General features: G+C 36.2%; 1 protein-coding gene and 1 long non-coding RNA gene across 3 annotated transcripts; one reads left to right on the top strand and one right to left on the bottom strand.

The window, feature by feature from the left end:
- Positions 1–4,806: 4,806 nt before the first annotated feature.
- LOC113346172 (kinesin-like protein KIN-14N) lies at positions 4,807–12,676 on the bottom strand. Of its 2 annotated transcripts, XR_003358436.1 has the most exons (14): positions 12,598–12,676; positions 10,274–10,412; positions 9,841–10,194; positions 9,511–9,696; positions 9,332–9,397; positions 8,459–8,584; positions 8,239–8,368; positions 6,294–6,403; positions 5,986–6,153; positions 5,706–5,890; positions 5,551–5,632; positions 5,364–5,462; positions 5,172–5,276; positions 4,807–5,057 (listed from the first exon to the last, which is right to left on the bottom strand). XR_003358436.1 is itself a non-coding variant. In XM_026589754.1 (13 exons), exons 1-13 carry the CDS (start codon positions 10,874–10,876, stop codon positions 5,223–5,225), a joined length of 1,776 nt encoding a protein of 591 aa, XP_026445539.1. In that variant the 5' UTR covers positions 10,877–12,539; the 3' UTR covers positions 5,108–5,222. The 2 variants fall into 2 exon arrangements, 1 of the variants encoding a protein (XP_026445539.1); XM_026589754.1 differs by lacking the exons at positions 4,807–5,057; positions 12,598–12,676 and adding an exon at positions 10,800–12,539 and having other exon boundaries at positions 5,108–5,276.
- Positions 6,765–7,388, top strand: LOC113346173. The gene is made up of 3 exons (XR_003358437.1): positions 6,765–6,819; positions 6,905–7,009; positions 7,124–7,388. It is a non-coding gene; the product is annotated as an uncharacterized LOC113346173 (long non-coding RNA).
- Positions 12,677–17,819: the final 5,143 nt, after the last annotated feature.

Here is a 17,819-nt window from a genome sequence, read left to right as displayed (position 1 = left end):
TCCCCTAATCTAATTTGTAGAAATGCAAATAAGACATATATAGGGAAGGGACGTTGGCTTGGAGAGTGGTGCAAGATAATTGTGCGGCATGGCTTGCGGCTTTGACGGTGATGCACGATCATTATGCAGCATGGCTTGCAGCTTTGACGGTGTTGCACGATCATTATGCGGCATGGCTTGCGGCTTTGACGGTGTTGCACGATCATTATGCGGCATGGCTTGCGGCTTTGACGGTGTTGCACGATCATTATGCGGCATGGCTTGCGGCTTTGGCATGGCCATTGCAAGATGAACTATATAAAATATTATAATTAGCAAAATAGTTGGGGTCTCTAATTTTTCTAAGACAATTATAAATAAAACTTTCTTTTGGTGGGAAAATAAAAAAGGATCCTTTCGACCCTTCCAATAACCAGAACTCCTACAACTACCACAACCATTCCTTCCCAGGGACAATTGTTTTAAAATTGAAAGCGTTTACATGTGCTTTCCAATTGGCTGAAACAGATAAACTCTTACGGATTCATCAAGCACTTACCATTGTTGGAATAATCTATGTAGTATCTACGCCTAATGAATATGGATAAATAATAAGTTGAAAAATATGAAGATAATGAACAAGGAAAGCGAAGAAACGATTTTATACACCACGAAAAAATAAAAATACAACAAGATAAAGGAATTAAATAGGTGTTCAAGGTGGAGCCACTTATGAATTCTCCTCCAACAACCATCTTCTTCGCACTTTAAGTAAAACGAGTCTTCTCATTTTTAAGAATAATAATCTAGTAAACAGTAGCCATCTTGTACTTATCAGCAACAAGTCTAACAACTTTAACACCACCCATAAATTTTCTACGAATGTTGTCAAAAAAATAAACCCATTCATCAATAATCAAAGGCTTGGCCTTCTCTGCATCATGATAGACCACCCCTACAATCTTAGGACTTTCACTTACACAAGAAGTTGCAGTACTCGAACCAGAACTAGTGCTACAAACAAAATTAGAAAGATAAGTATGCTTCGGAATCACGTCGACGTTAAAATATAAATCTTCATTGTTCATAAGAATAACACGAGCAATTAAACTTTGCAGTTATACATATAGCTCAAACGTATACTCAAACTTTGCAGTTATACATACAAAAACTACTTGATCATTATCCATATAGCTCAAATGTATACTCCAAGGAGACAAAGACCTCCAATGCGTACATGCCAAATGCTTCAATTCATCTACAGTGCTCGAAGTATTAACAAGAAAAGCAGCAGAATGCTCACCATGATTTAAAACAACATGAATAACCTTCTCAGACATAATTGACACCCCTACATATTACAAAAGAAATAATAATAAACATTTGAAGCTTCAAATCACATTTCAGTTTTGAATAACCTAAAACATAAACAGTGTACATGAATGTACACATTTAATCGAAGCCAAAACATCAAATAACTATAAACCTAAATCTTCATCGTTCATAAGAATAAGCTTCAGAATCTTACTGGAACACTTAATTGAATAATTCATAAGTCTACGATCTAATATCAGTTTGATTTCGTATCATGCATCATAAAACAAAAAATCATCACGAGAATCAAAAGCTAAGATATAACAAAAATCAAATCAAGATCATACAAACAATAAGATGTAATAGATCGTATTCATATCATCAACTTATAAACTCAGAAAAACCAAAAAATCAGAAGAAAAAAAAACCTAAAAATTAGATGTAACAGATCGTACAACTAAAACAAAACTAACCTGAGGTTGAATTCTACTGCAGAAACGATCAAATCCAATCTAACCTCTATGAATCTGCTAAATCACCTCCGAAATTTATATCTGGATCGATCTACCTCAAAATTTGTAATGAATCCAAATCTGAGATCAAAAAAATCAATTTCATAATACTTTCAAACTAATTCAAATCGATCTCATAATACTTTCAAACTATATCTGGAGAAACGATTGAAATCTGATTCATCGCTCTCTCTCTGTCTCGCTCTCTCTCAATCTCAGATAAAAAAAATAAACAAATTCAAAAAGCATTGTTTACATATAGAATCGATGGAAGGTCAGTTCTGATATCAAAAATAATCGAAAATCGTTGGAATGGTCCAAATTTGGACTAACTCGTCAAGATTTGGACGAGACTGTGAAACACGAGCCGTTTTTAGATTAAAGCGTCATAGGCTTTGGTTGGAAGGACTAGAGCGTCCAAAGTCCACTAAAAATGGGACTAAATGTTAATTTCTACTACAGATTTTTTTTAACGTGTTTCATGACAATTAGGTGGCAACCGTCGTTCCCAAAAGAAAAAGGTTCACCACTCTATTTTTACGAGTTTAGCATTGGAGAATGGAGATGCTCTTAACCTTAGCATGGTCCCAAAAAAATCACTCCCACCGATAGAGAGATTGGGTTGGGACATGACATGGGTTTAATTGAATAGTAAAATCACAAATTAGCCCATTAAGGTCAAATCTCTAACTATGTTTTAGGGCATACAAGAAAACTTTGGGGCATACAAAATGATTACCCTAACTAGGATGTGGTGATAAGGGGTATTCAAGAAAGGTAAATTACTTAGTTGTCCTTAATGAATTTATTAATTTACCCTAACTAGGATGTAGTATTATTTATTTTGTCATTTAAATTTTTTTGAAAAAAAAATATTGTTATAACTTTTTTTTTTAATTATTTTTTTTAAAAGTAAAAAGAGAATAATTTAAAAAAATAAAATTAAAATATTTAAAAAGAAAAATAGTAGAAAAAAATATTTTTTTTATTCTAATAATTAGAAAAACAACTAAAATAAAATAAAATAAATATCTTTATTTAAATATTTAATCTTCTTAAAATATTTTAAAAAGATTCAAAATAGACAATTACAAACTTTTGGTGGGCAACCTAGCAACAAGCCGGGCACCAAAACCTTTTTGAATAACAATGCCTAATCTATGAAAAATAAAACTACCAAAACCACTACTAACGTCCCTGCTAGCTAAACAATTCTTCAGACACTTGAAAAAACACAAAATATCATCCCCAAGTTCCCCTAAAGTAGAGAAAGCTAAAACACCTAAACCATAGCCATGAGATACACACTTGTCCAAGTACTTAGTGTGTTTTCGCGAAACATCACTAGATATATCTTTGCCTGGAACAAAAGAGCGAGTGCCTTCACCCGTGAAAGGAGAAACCCCTGTAACATCCATGCAAACATCTTGACCATTCTCCCAGTTAGGAATGAAGATATCAGCAGGCCACAAATCTTTTCCATCATCCAACAGAAATCCTAGGGAAACTTCCTTACGCGCAGGTACACCAGCCTTATAACAAATGTCAGTGACTATATCGCGTACAAAGTCATGTTGAGACTTAGGTCCAACATCCTTGGCACAATAAAGCGTGTGGTCTCCAAATATATCCATAGGGATGTTGCAACTTGAGCATAAATTATTCTCAACAAACAGTAGGATACCCAAGCGGTAACAAAGAACAACTCTAAACTGTCTCGGCCAGGTGCATTGATTAAGCCCACTAATAGGTACAACCAATAAATAATCTTGTGCATGCTTAACTCTGTTGCACTGCCACAGAATGGAATCTCTTACAGACATAGAAAATTGGTCGCGGATTTTCTTCTTAATTGCGTCAAAGTAAGTAACCGTCACGGAGTGCATGTAAGGGAGGCAGTATCGTCGACACAATAAGAAGAAGCTAGTCCACATACCTGAATAAAGTTCTGAAGAGCCAACTGTTAAGTAGAACTTTTGTTTGTTGAGGATAAGTCATCAAGGATCAACTTTTGCACCGCAGCCGTCTGACTCTGAGAAGTGAGATACTAAAAAAAAATTTAATCTTTTTAAAATACTTAATTAGTAAAAAATCTAAAAAAATCTAAATTTAAAAATAATATAAAAATAAGGGCAGTTTTGACATTAACCAAAATATATGGATAAATGGCTTTTAAGATTACCATCTCATAACCGGTTTTTGTCTTTATATGATATGCCCTAAAACATGGTTCAAAATCTCAGCATATTTGAAGAAAATTTGGTTCATGTGATTGGAAATTCTCCAACTGCATCTCTACTTGTTCATTGTTTTCTTTCGACAATAAGTGATGGATTTGGTTGTGTCAGCATATGCCAAAATAAACTTACTAAGCTCTGCCAAATTTAGGGGATTAAATATCAGGGTGTCAAGATAACAGATTACAAGATCATGAAGAAAAACTGGACAATAAATAGATTAACATCTAAAGGACATTGAAAATATCATTAGTGCTGCAGCCTCCTTTTAGAATATGTAAAAGTATGTAGTACAAGGTGATAAGAATAACGAAAAACTACAGTTGGACGAAAATATAACTATACTTGATAGATAAAACAAAAAAATGATACACTCTTCAAATTTTCCAACTATTCAGTACCATAAGAAAACACTTACTGTTCTTATAAATGCTGCAATAATTCTTAAAGAAAAGGAAATCAACTAAGAATCAGAAGGGAATCTTGAATCCTATTTTCTACATTTCTCAGCCAAATATTGAAGAGCAATCTTGGCTACCCGCCAGCATAATGAACAAGAGGTATTCGTGGAAGTGTCTGAATAGTTAGAGGAGGAAGAGAATATGTCGATCTGTGAGCAGAGAGAGGAGATGGATTTTTTAAGCTTGATACTGGAGTTTTGAAGAGATGTGATGAAGAAGAAGAAGCCTCGGCAGCAGCAGCAGTTTTTTTACCTCCTACTCCTGTCATTTTGGGAGTGGTGCAGCCAGCAAGATGCATCGGTCTTTTAGGAAGAGGAGTACGAGATCTGTGAGTAGTGGAGATAAGAGGAGAGAGATCTCTTGGTGTAGACTTGGGAGTGTTGAAAAGAGATGAGGAAGATGAAGAAGCCTCACCATCACCAGCAACATCTTTCTTACGAGTAACAACACAGGCATTAACTGTGGCTGCAATACTTTACTGAGTGACGCACCGACTCTAGAGAAGGAGATATGTTGACCACCATCAAAGTTTTTGAGTCCCCCTCGAGACAAGGCTGTTAAGAAACGATTAATAAACAAAATAAAGAAGAAATAAGCATCCGACAACAATAAGAATAGTTATTATTCATCGTCATTGTAACAAAATCAAACAAGGGATCCTTGTTTACCTGGAGAAGGTGTGTAAGTAGTGATTCTCTGTAGGGTACGTGTGTATTCTTCTATACAAGCGCTTGAATGACACCAGTGAAAGCGGATAAACTTTTGTTTATCGCCTGTTCATTAAGAATTCCAAAAATTAGTCTCAATACGTGATGACATATGTAAACCACAGGGAAAAAAAAGTTTGATAATATAAGCACCTTTGCTTCTTCTGCACGGTCCCTAATTGCGCCGCTCTCTTTGAGGTTTTCGTTGCCGGCTAAATCTATCATATTCAGGAAGCCGTGCACTTGGGAACTCTGATTAGAAAAAAAAAAAACCGGGCATGAGGGTGCTGAACTGCTGATAACTATTAAATAATAAAAACATTCAGAGAAATATACTTACCTCGGTAACTCGAGATATGTTGAGGGTCAAGACAAGATGACTTCTTGAGGATTGTTCATTCATCAATGTATGTTCCGTACATCTGAAAGAAACAACAAAAACATTTTGAAACTGAAGACCACTGCTGTTGTCGCACAGCTTGTAAAGGAATATACCTCCTTTCGGAAACCTGTTTCAGAAGGGAGATAAATTGTTCTGGCCCATAAATATCTTCTTCAGCGAGGTGGGGAACTACTGCTTTTCCATCTTTGCCATGACTAATTATGTACTTCTTTTGCTCGCCACTTTTCGGATCCAGCAGATCATGGATTTGTTCCTTGTATATTTCCAGCACCGTTACCTTCAAAACAAAAGAAGAAAATAACATCAGAGACACCAGCATTCCCAAATCCAAACAAATAGAAAAAGCAAATACAAGAAAGAATCACTTCAAACCTTGAGGTTATACTTCCATCCCTTGGTCTTTACAGACTGGAAGTATTGAAATATCTGCTCCACTGAACGAGGTATTATTCCTTTTTCTTCTTTATCTTTCTGATCTAAGCCACCAATCATGGTGTATGTTTTACCAGAACCAGTCTGGCCATACGCGAATATGCAGACCTATAAGCACAAAGAATACATGACACAGAGGATATCACATTGTACCAATTGACACCGAAATGAATAATGCCAGAGACATCTAACTGAGAGATTGCAAACCATGATAATAGTAAAGAAACCCCTGAAGGAAAGAACATCACCTTCTTCCCGTCAAGCGCACTCTGCACCAACTCAGATACATCCACAAAAATATCTTCTTGTTTTGCCTTGGGATCGAATACTCTGTCGAACGCAAATTTATGCAAATAACCTGATGACAACAGAAGATTGCCATGCTGAGAACAATTTATCTCCCTTCTGAAACAGGTTTCCGAAAGGAGGTATATTCCTTTACAAGCTGTGCGACAACAGCAGTGGTCTTCAGTTTCAAAATGTTTTTGTTGTTTCTTTCAGATGTACGGAACATACATTGATGAATGAACAATCCTCACGAAGTCATCTTGTCTTGACCCTCAACATATCTCGAGTTACCGTGGTAAGTATATTTCTCTGAATGTTTTTATTTTTTTATTTTACAGTTATCAGCAGTTCAGCACCCTCATGCCCGGTTTTTTTTTTTCTAATCAGAGTTCCCAAGTGCACGGCTTCCTGAATATGATAGATTTAGCCAGCAACGAAAACCTCAAAGAGAGCGGCGCAATTGGGGACCGTGCAGAAGAAGCAAAGGTGCTTATATTATCAAACTTTTTTCCCTATTATTTACATATATCATCACGTATTGAGACTAATTTTTGGAATTCTTAATGAACAGGCGATAAACAAAAGTTTATCCGCTTTCACTGGTGTCATTCAAGCGCTTGTACAGAAGAATACACACGTACCCTACAGAGAATCACTACTTACACACCTTCTCCAGGTAAACAAGGATCCCTTGTTTGATTTTGGTACAATGACGATGAATAATAACTATTCTTATTGTTGTCGGATGCTTATTTCTTCTTCATTTTGTTTATTAATCGTTTCTTAACAGCCTTGTCTCGAGGGGGACTCAAAAACTTTGATGGTGGTCAACATATCTCCTTCTCTAGAGTCGGTGCGTCACTCAGTAAAGTCTCTTAAGTTTGCAGCCACAGTTAATGCCTGTGTTGTTACTCGTAAGAAAGATGTTGCTGGTGATGGTGAGGCTTCTTCATCTTCTTCATCTCTTTTCAACACTCCCAAGTCTACACCAAGAGATCTCTCTCCTCTTATCTCCACTACTCACAGATCTCGTCCTCCTCTTCCTAAAAGACCGATGCATCTTGTTGGCTGCACCACTCCCAAAATGACAGGAGTAGGAGGTAAAAAAACTGTTGCGGCTGCCGAGGCTTCTTCTTCTTCATCACATCTCTTCAAACCTCCAGTATCAAGCTTAAAAAATCCATCTCCTCTCTCTGCTCACAGATCGACATATTCTCTTCCTCCTCTAACTATTCAGACACTTCCACAAATACCTCTTGTTCATTATGCTGGCGGGTAGCCAAGATTGCTCTTCAATATTTGGCTGAGAAATGTAGAAAATAGGATTCAAGATTCCCTTCTGATTCTTAGTTGATTTCCTTTTCTTTAAGAATTATTGCAGCATTTATAAGAACAGTAAGTGTTTTCTTATGGTACTGAATAGTTGGAAAATTTGAAGAGTGTATCATTTTTTTGTTTTATCTATCAAGTATAGTTATATTTTCGTCCAACTGTAGTTTTTCGTTATTCTTATCACCTTGTACTACATACTTTTACATATTCTAAAAGGAGGCTGCAGCTCTAGTTATATTTCCAATGTCCTTTAGATGTTAATCTATTTATTGTCCAGTTTTTCTTTATGATCTTGTAATCTGTTATCTTGACACCCTGATATTTAATCCCCTAAATTTGGCAGAGCTTAGTAAGTTTATTTTGGCATATGCTGACACAACCAAATCCATCACTTATTGTCGAAAGAAAACAATGAACAAGTAGAGATGCAGTTGGAGAATTTCCAATCACATGAACCAAATTTTCTTCAAATATGCTGAGATTTTGAACCATGTTTTAGGGCATATCATATAAAGACAAAAACCGGTTATGAGATGGTAATCTGAGAAAAAAAAAAGATGCTTGATGGCATACCATTTTTGGACAAATGGATGGCGTGGCCTTTCTCTTCCACTGATTTGGGATATGAGATTTTTATTTGTTTACCATCATCATGTACAGGAGGTCGTACCCTGCAGAAAACACGAATGTTTCCTTTGAGTTCCTGCAGTTCAATTGCAGATCTACGGTTAGTACAAAAAAAGTGTGAAATCAAATAAAATTATAAGAACCATATTGAAATAAGTAATGTTACCAATATCTTGTTTTGAAGCTTTATTCTTAGCTTCTCTGCCTCAACAAGCTTTTCTTTGAGGGTGTCCACAAGCTTATTTCGTGACTCCAGTTCAGACTGTACCTCCATATTCTTCTTGGAAGATACCTAAAATTGGAAAGAGTCATAAGCATCAGCCACAGTGAAAAACAAAATGCTAGGAAAAGCTGACAGGATTTCCATGTGTCAATTTGAAATACCATGAATCTGTTTCCTCTGGCAAAAAGAAACTTAGACATCCTAGTAATCCAATGGTCCCTAGCAGCATGTTCAAATTTGGACTATAAGAACGCTATTTGGACTGATATGATTGGAGGCCACCCTCCTTTTGCAGTACTCACAACAAATAGGGATGATGACTTACATCCTTGGCCATATCTCTAAAAAAAAATTAAGGTTGGAATTTAGGGCAGGTAGGAGAGGGAAATTTATCAGTATTTTTAAACTACGCAATTGCCGAACCTAAAAAAAATCAGAAAAGGAGGTTGCCATGTCATTAGATAGTAACAATGCAACATCGGGGGAGAAGCGATTATAGTTTGAGATCAAAAACAATACTTGTTCTTGTTGAGTTCATATCTTGATAGATGGATTACAAGATTCGTAATTATTGGAATCCGGATCCTGATAATTCAGACACAACTAGATTGATCTTGATACAAAACTGTTCAACATGTTTAATATTTTTAATACCTTAATACCTTGAAATATTTTTCAGTACTTTTTAACATGTTCAGTAGTGATAAATTCTTAACGCTAGTTGTCATTATCTGACATAACAAAAACGAAACGACCATAAACCATATCTATTTTATCATGCTAGCCTTATATTTCTTATGACTTGAGCAAATTTACCTGCAATTTTCCTCTGACATCAGCTAGATCACGCTCCAATGTCTTAATCAGTAAATTTTTCGACTCCTGCAATAGAAGTATTCAGATTTTGGTAAACCTTCATACTCAATACTTACAGGAAATGATGGCTACCAAATACAATTTCAATTGGACTTTGATTTTACTGACAATTTGTCTACCTGTACAGATGATTCGCCATTGTACTTGACAGCATATGATAAACTGTTAACTTGTAACAGCAAGCGGTCTCGATCTTGAGCCATCTCTAGTAATTTTTGTTTCAGCTCTTCCAACTCTGTCCTCAGACTCATAGCTTCAGGACAAATGGATTCCCTCGCCTCAGTAAAAGAAGTAGAGGTAGAGGCCTGTGGAAACAAACAATACACATTGGTTTAGAAAAACAAGTCTGTGGACACAAACAATATGATAAGAACCTTGCCGGGAGGGGAAAATACTCGTTGGTTTAAAAAAAAAGATACAAATGAACAAATCAAAAGGTAGTAACTTACCTTATCAGCAGCACATTTGCTCTTACATTGGTGCTGACAAACCACATTTTCTGATTTGTCTCTAGCACGGAACATGTAAACATCAAAAACAAATCTGTCTATTTGGTTGAAGACCACGGCATCACCAACCCGTAAGTCATGGTTCTTGACAAAACCAGACCATCCACCTTGAAAACTTTTAGATTTGTACTTATACTTGACTATATACTTTCCACCTTCTTCATCTTTAAGTGTGACAATCTCTTCGTGTGTGACCGTCTCTTCGTCTTTTTGTGTGACCGTCTCTTCGTTTTGTTGTGTGACCGTCTCTTCGTTTGGTCGTGTGATCGTCTCTTGGAAATGCTTTGGTATAGGCTGAAACCAAAAATAAACAATCAGAAAAAACAAAAAATTTAACTACTAAGTTTAAACCAATAGTATATTTTTGACTTACAAAAGTTGAGCGTGTCACCAAATGAGTTCGCTCTAGCGCCTTACAAAAACAGCTTTCTATAAAGTCAGGTAGCGATTTCATGAATTTAGTGGCACGGTCCAGTGCATCTATTTCTTGTTGGGTAGGAACTCTCTTTGCTCTTACAACAGAGAAACAACAACAAGAAGAAAATCAGAACCAGTATAAACACCCTTAAGATGACTGAATCACCAGTCTCCATAGGACAGCTAATGGAATATGAGACCACCTGAGATGGAGATCAACATCTCAAGTTTTTTTCTATGGTAATGACAAATGGAAACATGGTAATGACAAATGGAAACATAACAGGCTTGCTCCAATTTATCAAGGAGAGAATTTTTGCTAAAATAACATTTCTTAGCAATTAAACAGATCACTAAGCAATCAGATTAACTAAAGACACGCCCAAGATGAGAGGATTATAATTATGCACAGAACAAAAATGAAATTACCATAACTTCAAATCCTAATCTATGCTTCTGCTGTTGAGTTTGTTCATACTCACACAACATTAGGATATCTCCTCTCGTCTAGTTTGGTACTCTCTTTAAGCCAATACTCCAACCAAATTGAAAAAAGCATACACACAGATAGCAACAAAAAAAAAAAAAAAACTTATTACCGCCCTGACAAAAATACAACAAGCAACACGAAAACGCAAGTCCAAAACTAGCCTATACAAAATGCAACCTTAAATGTTTGACGATATCTATGGGGCGCATTATCATGCCATGTAGCCTGTAGGGTATAACACATTAGATCCAATTCAATTCAGGATCAGTAATGATTAAACTCAAAACAATCAGCTAAATTACAAAAATCTCATTTTGGATTGAACTAAACACCGTGGGAGTTTTCAACCTAAACCTGATTTGTGCAGCGTAGCAACTTTGAAGATAGGTTAGAACAAAGACAAAGCAGAATCGACCTAGAATCAGCCCAATTAAACAATGTATGAGAAGAAATTATCAAAATTAACCCAAACCCAACATAGACATTCAAATCAAGATCAATTAATATGAAACAAAACCATATTATAACAATCCATTAATGAAGCCATTCCCGTTATCAAACTGTAGAGAGGTTTGAAAACCCAAATTAGAATTTACCTAACATCAATCCTTCAACTAACATATGCATTTCAATGTATTCCCCCTTACATCACATGCCAACCCATTCTATTTACAAGTCTTCATACGTAACATTTATGCAAAAAAGATAGGCGGACCGAGAGAGAAATCCCCCCAAGACATTATGCCCATATCTGGGTATCACTTATCCAGTTTTGGGAGAGTTTTTCTCTCGGTTTGTTTAGAAGGATCTTTCCTTAAACTTCCGCTACAACATGCTGACTATACCAGCTTCCACCTATGCATTGTTAACTAGACAAAGAGATTTTGAGACTCACCTCTTCAACTAAAACTTCAACTACCTTCCTTTCTTCCTTCAAAGTTTAAGAAATAGAAGCGTGCATAAAAGTTTAAGAACCAATATATCATTGTTATGAATCTCCTTTTGCCAAAATTACATTTCTTAGCAATTAAACAGATCACTAAGCAATCAGATAAACTAGAAACATGCCCAGCAAGATGGGAAGAATATAATTATGCACAGAACAAACCTGAAATTACCATAACTTCAAATCCCGATCTATTCTTCTGCTTTTGAGTTTGTTCATACTCACACAGCATTAGGATATCTCCTTTCATCTAGTTTGGTACTCTTTTCTCGAGATATCAAAACAAACTCATAAAAATAACCCAATACTGAAACTTGTAATCAAAATCCCCAACCACTGTTTTCTAAAAAACAATTCAAGGAAGATATAAACAAAACAATACAAACTCCGTAGATAACAACACCCATTAATTCATCCACCTTCACTCATCCAAACTTTTTGTCAAACACTCAAGGATCTCTAATTCATCAATCAAAACCCTAAAACCATGGTTCTCTAAGAACAACCTGAGGAATGATGGAATCATTAAGGCTTCACATCTTCCTAGCATTTGTTAGTTAGGTCTTTTCCTCTTTTTACAACTCAATATTCACCTTTCTAGGGTTTATGAGATTGGGTACTTCGTTTCCAGTGTTTCGAATTGTGAAACGGTTTTCAGAAAATCATGCGATTCATTCATCCACATTGTTATCTAGTTCAAGAATCAATACATAAATTAGGGCCAGGGTTTTCTCAGTTTCTGCAAGTAAAATTTCGATGAAGTTCACGAATTAACAAGTAATTTCAAGCAGAAAAAGAAAAACCCTGATATAAAAAGAGAGGGAGGGAGAGAAAGAGAACTGACCTGGGTTTGAGTTGCTGATCCTGGAGCGACTTGTCTAGGGTTCCAGAGGGATACGATGAGACCTATTTTCTGAATTTTGAGTTTCAGTTCTCGTTTTTCTTCGTTTTTTATTAATCTAACCGTCCCCAGATTACATATACGGTCAAATGACGAAAATAGCCTTTGTGCAAACGCACCGAGGTCCGTAGGCTCTTGTTCGCTAGCAACGACGCGACGATTAGAGAGTACCTGTAGTTAGGTTGGGCGTTCAGATTGAAGTTGACATATTTTTATCCTAATTGGGGGCAGCACTACAGGACAAAAAAGAATTATGAAATAGTAAATATGGGTTATTCCTATCCATTTTTTTAAAATGGCTAAATTACCCCTAAATGACTAGTGTTAATGATTAGTTAAATTAAGTTAATTAGTTTGTTTAAGTTAAAATCAGATTTAAAAGTTAAAATTTTGGGGGTGGGGGGTGGGTGTTGAGAAGAAGAAGGGTATGTGTCAACTTCTGTTAGCTTTGTTTGTCTTAGTACTGAGATAGTGGTATGTTTGTATTTCATTGTGGAATCATTTCATATAACAGTTGTACACTGATTATATTAATATTGCTGCTTTCAGTCGAAGGTCCAGTTGGATTACGACCATTGCCAATCAGCCATTATCACTGTTACCCATCAATTGTCTCACATTCATTGCGCCCTTCACACCCATTTCCACATAACCAATGTCATGCACATTGCCACATACCTATTGCCACACCTATTGTCGCACACCCGTCAAACGATGTGCGGTGAAGTGGTGAAACACCTATTGCCACATACCCATTGATGCACACCCATTGCCACACCTATTGTCGCACACCCATTGCCTCACACCCTTAAAACGGTGTGTGGTGACACGGTGTGTGATGAAGTGGTGAACACCCATTGCCGCATACCCATTGCCGCACACCCGTGAAACGGTGTGAGGTGAAAAGGTGTGTGATGAAAAGTATGCGGTGAAAAGGTGTGTGGTGAAAAGTTGTGCAATGAAAAAATACGTGGTGAAACCGTTCTTGGTGAAATAGTGAAACACTCATTGCTGCATACCCATTGCTGCTCACCCATCAAACGTTTTGCGGTGACACGGTATATAGTGAAAAGGTGAGTGGTGAAGCGGTAACTGTGAACTTTTAAATTGGATGTCGGAAAGGTTTTGAAAGCTGGTTATATTACTGGTGGATTGGTGATAGAATGAATTGATTGGTTGCTGCGGATTATGTTTCCTGGTAAGTAGTTGGTAAAGGTTCTCTATAAATATTCAATTCCAGTTTTGGTAGGATATTTGTGTAGAGATGGACTTTTTAGTACTGTGCATTTGGATTACGTTTATAGAACTATTTTGTTCTTGGTGAAATTTGTTTCTGGTACTTATTAACTAAAATGTTGTGTAATTTTATTTGAGGTTGAATTCTGGTACAGTTCAATTTAGGTTGAATAACACAGAAGAAGGCTGCTGGTTCTGAATCTGAGAAGGAGAAAGATCATGTCAATAGGTTTCCAAGTTGCCTGTTTTAGTTTTACTTCTTCAGAATTCTGATTTCAATTGCTATTTGAGAACCAATACTTAAATAGAGATAACTGGTCTTAGCAGATGATAAATGTTTGGAGGGATGGATGAAAATACTTTCGGTTTTGAGCTTGATGCATTCATTTGCAAACATGGTACTCTCTCTAATTTTTTCTTATTTCTTCAGTTGGGTACTTCTTGTACTATCACAAAATTTATATTTATTTGAGATATTGGATTTGGTATTAACAGAGAAGAAATGTTTGGAGGGATGGCTGACAATACTTTTGGTTTGAGCTTGATGCATTCGTTTGCAGACATGATACTCTTGCTGATTTTCTCTTGCTTTTTAAGTTGGGCACTTCTTGTATTATCACAGTAAGGAAAATGGTTTTCTTATTAATCAATGTCAAATTCCTGGTTGTTATTTGTAGATTTTTTACTTCTTCATTGGCTTGATTGAATGGAAAAAGATATAGAAAGCTCAATGCATTTGTGGCTGGTATCCGTGAAGTAAGTCTCCAAGTAGCATTTTGTTTGTGTATTAGTTATTCGTATTTATATCAGTTGTCCGGATTCCAGAGATCTTAATTGGGTTCTCATTGTCCAATTTTTAGGTATTTGTCACTTGTGGGGATCTCATTCATCTCTGAGGATCATAAGAAATCATCAGTTCTACTCCTTGTTCGTCTTATTACCCTCTATGCTGCTCCAACTGCTCAATCTCAATGCCGGAAGAAGATTCCTAGATAGATTCTGAACATGTTTGGACTGGTTCTATACGGCCTTCAGTTTGCACTTCATTATTAAAATAATAAACGACACAATATATATACAAATGTCTCCGAAATTGCTCTACTTTGGTATACAGAACACATTAGAGGCACACAAAATGCTGTCTCTTTATACTGTTGTAATATGACTAGACTAGAATTCATTTGGCCTGCTTATCTATTCTACAGAAAACCTAATTTGTGATAGAAACAGAGATATTAGTGTTGCTCTATGTGTGAGGCAGAAAGAGGGGGTCAGGGTTCTTGAGAGGGGTTTGTTTTACTTTGTAATATTGTTAACTCATAGTGAAATCTTTTAATCGTCTTTGCAGTGGACGTAGATCACCCTGATCAAACCACTTAAATCTTGTGTTGTCTGATAGTTTAACTGATTTCATAGCATGATTGTGCTTTGGAAATTAACTGCTACTGCACAATACTCTAGTGCTTATTTTTTTTGGTACCTAGCTTAGCAGCCACCCTAAATGTTTGAGACACCATTCTAGCTCCAGCATGTTCATAATCTCCAGTCTAATATTGTTTGGTCATTATCATAAAGAATCATGACGATATTTATTGGCATTCCAATCTCTGTTAGACAAAATTTTATATCTGCATTCCAATCTTTGCTAACAAAATTGTATCTTTTTTAGTATCTTAGGTATAGAAATTGCTGGATATCAGAACAAGAACTTGGCAAGTAAATGTTTCTTTACCTGATAAACCAAAGAAGAGGACTACAAATCAGAGCCAGAGAATGAGAGGCAAGAATCGTGAAAGGGGAAATCCTACGCACACCCAAAGTTCTCTAGCCATTGATATTCAATGTTGTCGCGCACATAAGGAACGGGTACAGAAATTGTCTCCAGAGAATCTAGATTCAAAAATTTACATTATATATTTTGTTCCGTGTGAATAAGGAGTGGTAGCCGTGGCTGATACTTGAATGTTAAAAGATCCCGACTCAAGAATTGAGTATTCAGGCTACACAGCTTAACCACTTCAAAATAAACTAAGCCCTTAAAGCTTATAACTATAGCAGTCATTTTTTTTATACAAAATCACATCTAACGTTCTGCAGTCTTTCTCAAAATAGCCTTCTTCAATCCAAAAAGATTCATCGACTCTTAGTTATACTCAAAATAGCTTCACGTTTTAGTGCTTCAGGGTTCATTTAACCAATGCGGAAGGACATTGCGCCACTTGTCCTTCAAATCACCTGCCATTCGAGAACTCTTGAATACAGGCTTTCCCTCTAAAAGCATATCCTCCCAAGGACCAGATTTCGTAATAGTCCCCGCATGTTGCAGCAATAATGCCTATGAAACAGCAGACAATACTCCTTGTTAGTATATAGTATTTTGGAAATTTGTTGAAAACATACTGTTCTTAGTTCTTATATACCAAGAAAACATCAAATTATTGGGTACCTTGAGCATCGCTTCCTCTTCGAGCGTCCACTTCACTGTTGGTCTCTTCTTCTTTTGACAGCTTCTGCTGCACCTAGCACTGAAAAAAAGGATTATCCACATATCTATCACATGCTGACATACATATGCACTGAACTATAAGAAAGCAATTATGTTGAACATACCACAGAGTGGTGACAGCAGCTGGTGCACAAGTAGGAGGAGGATGCAAGGAAGGGGGCGATTCACTGCATTACTCTTTCCAAAATTGCCCGCTGGAACTGCCCTGCGCCCTTTTTTCTGCATTTCTTGCTTTGATTTTCTTCTTCAAATTCAGTCTGTTGTACTTCTTTTTCTTTTCCTTCTGGTATTTTCGGCTGTTCTTCATTGTTGCGCGCAACCAAAGGAAACAATCTTAGTTCTTTGTGGAAAACAAAACAAAGATGGTAAAATAGAGAGCATCAAAATTGAGTCGGTAGAAACCAAAATGGTGATTCTTATGGGACTTGAAAGGTCCTGTGAATAATTCACAGCTTTTGCATCCAACTGTACAGTAGTAGTAAGAAAAAGGACCAATAAGTTAAGAGTGGGGATTCACTCTCCGCTACAACACAATCTACGAGCACAAATCTTCATTCAAACGGGATTACAAGTGATTGTACGCTAGAAGCATACACCATAATCTACATGGGTTTTAAATGAACATTATATTATGCCAATGCCATGCCACCAATGATTTGATTAAGGTAACGTCAATAGGATGTGCAAGCTAATTTTTTCTTGCAGGCCAATGGTTGTTTTTAATGGATTAAAACGAGATTGATACCAGTACATGCCTAAAAATTGAAGTGAGGCACATCCTTGATTAACAAGTCCTCAGCACAAACAGTGAGAGTAGTTAGTCCTCGGCACAAACAATAGATGCACTGCTATGGATAATCAATTATTTCAAGTCAAGAGGAAATTAGATTCTAAGGAAAATTTGGTGACAGTAAGAGACTCAACCAATCAAAACCAATTAAGCAGAAACTAAGACAGTAAAATTATTATTATACTCTAATAGTATAAGCTAAGTAGACAGTGGATAAGATTCATTACGCAAAAAACCTCCATACCATTTTCATCCCTCTAAAACAGCAACTAACAACCGTAATTTAGATACCAAGACAGAGGAAAGCAAAAAGAAGACAAGCAACGAAATAAGGCTAATGATAAACAGGTAAGAAATCTCTCAAGGGGTTTGAAAATCAGAGCCCACAAGTAGAAATTAAACTTAGATTTAGCAATAATACTATGAATTTTTAATTTGGGGGAAAATGAAATCATTAACAAGCAGCAGAGATTTAATACTGTGTTAACATGAAGCAAACATACCTGGAATAATTAAACTCTCTCTAAAACGCTGGGAGCTGCTCCTCCTTTCTTTCTCCCCTTCCTCTCTAACTCTTCTTTATGGAGGATCTTACTTGTTTATATTCTAGTAATTTCTGTTAAAAAAAAAAAA

This window comes from Papaver somniferum, unplaced genomic scaffold (genome assembly GCF_003573695.1).
Source record: "Papaver somniferum cultivar HN1 unplaced genomic scaffold, ASM357369v1 unplaced-scaffold_97, whole genome shotgun sequence".
NCBI lineage: Eukaryota > Viridiplantae > Streptophyta > Magnoliopsida > Ranunculales > Papaveraceae > Papaver > Papaver somniferum.
This window is presented reverse-complemented; position numbering and strand designations above follow the sequence as displayed.

Bases quoted from the DNA above. Each gene is read 5' to 3' on its own strand.
- LOC113346172 (XM_026589754.1), bottom strand. From the start codon at position 10,876: ATGCTTTTTTCAATTTGGTTGGAGTATTGGCTTAAAGAGAGTACCAAA. The intron at 8,369-8,458 runs GTAACATTACTT...ATTGAACTGCAG, and splicing joins AGCTTCAAAACAAGATATTG to GAACTCAAAGGAAACATTCG. The intron at 5,633-5,705 runs GTATATTCCTTT...TGTTTCTTTCAG, and splicing joins AAACAGGTTTCCGAAAGGAG to ATGTACGGAACATACATTGA.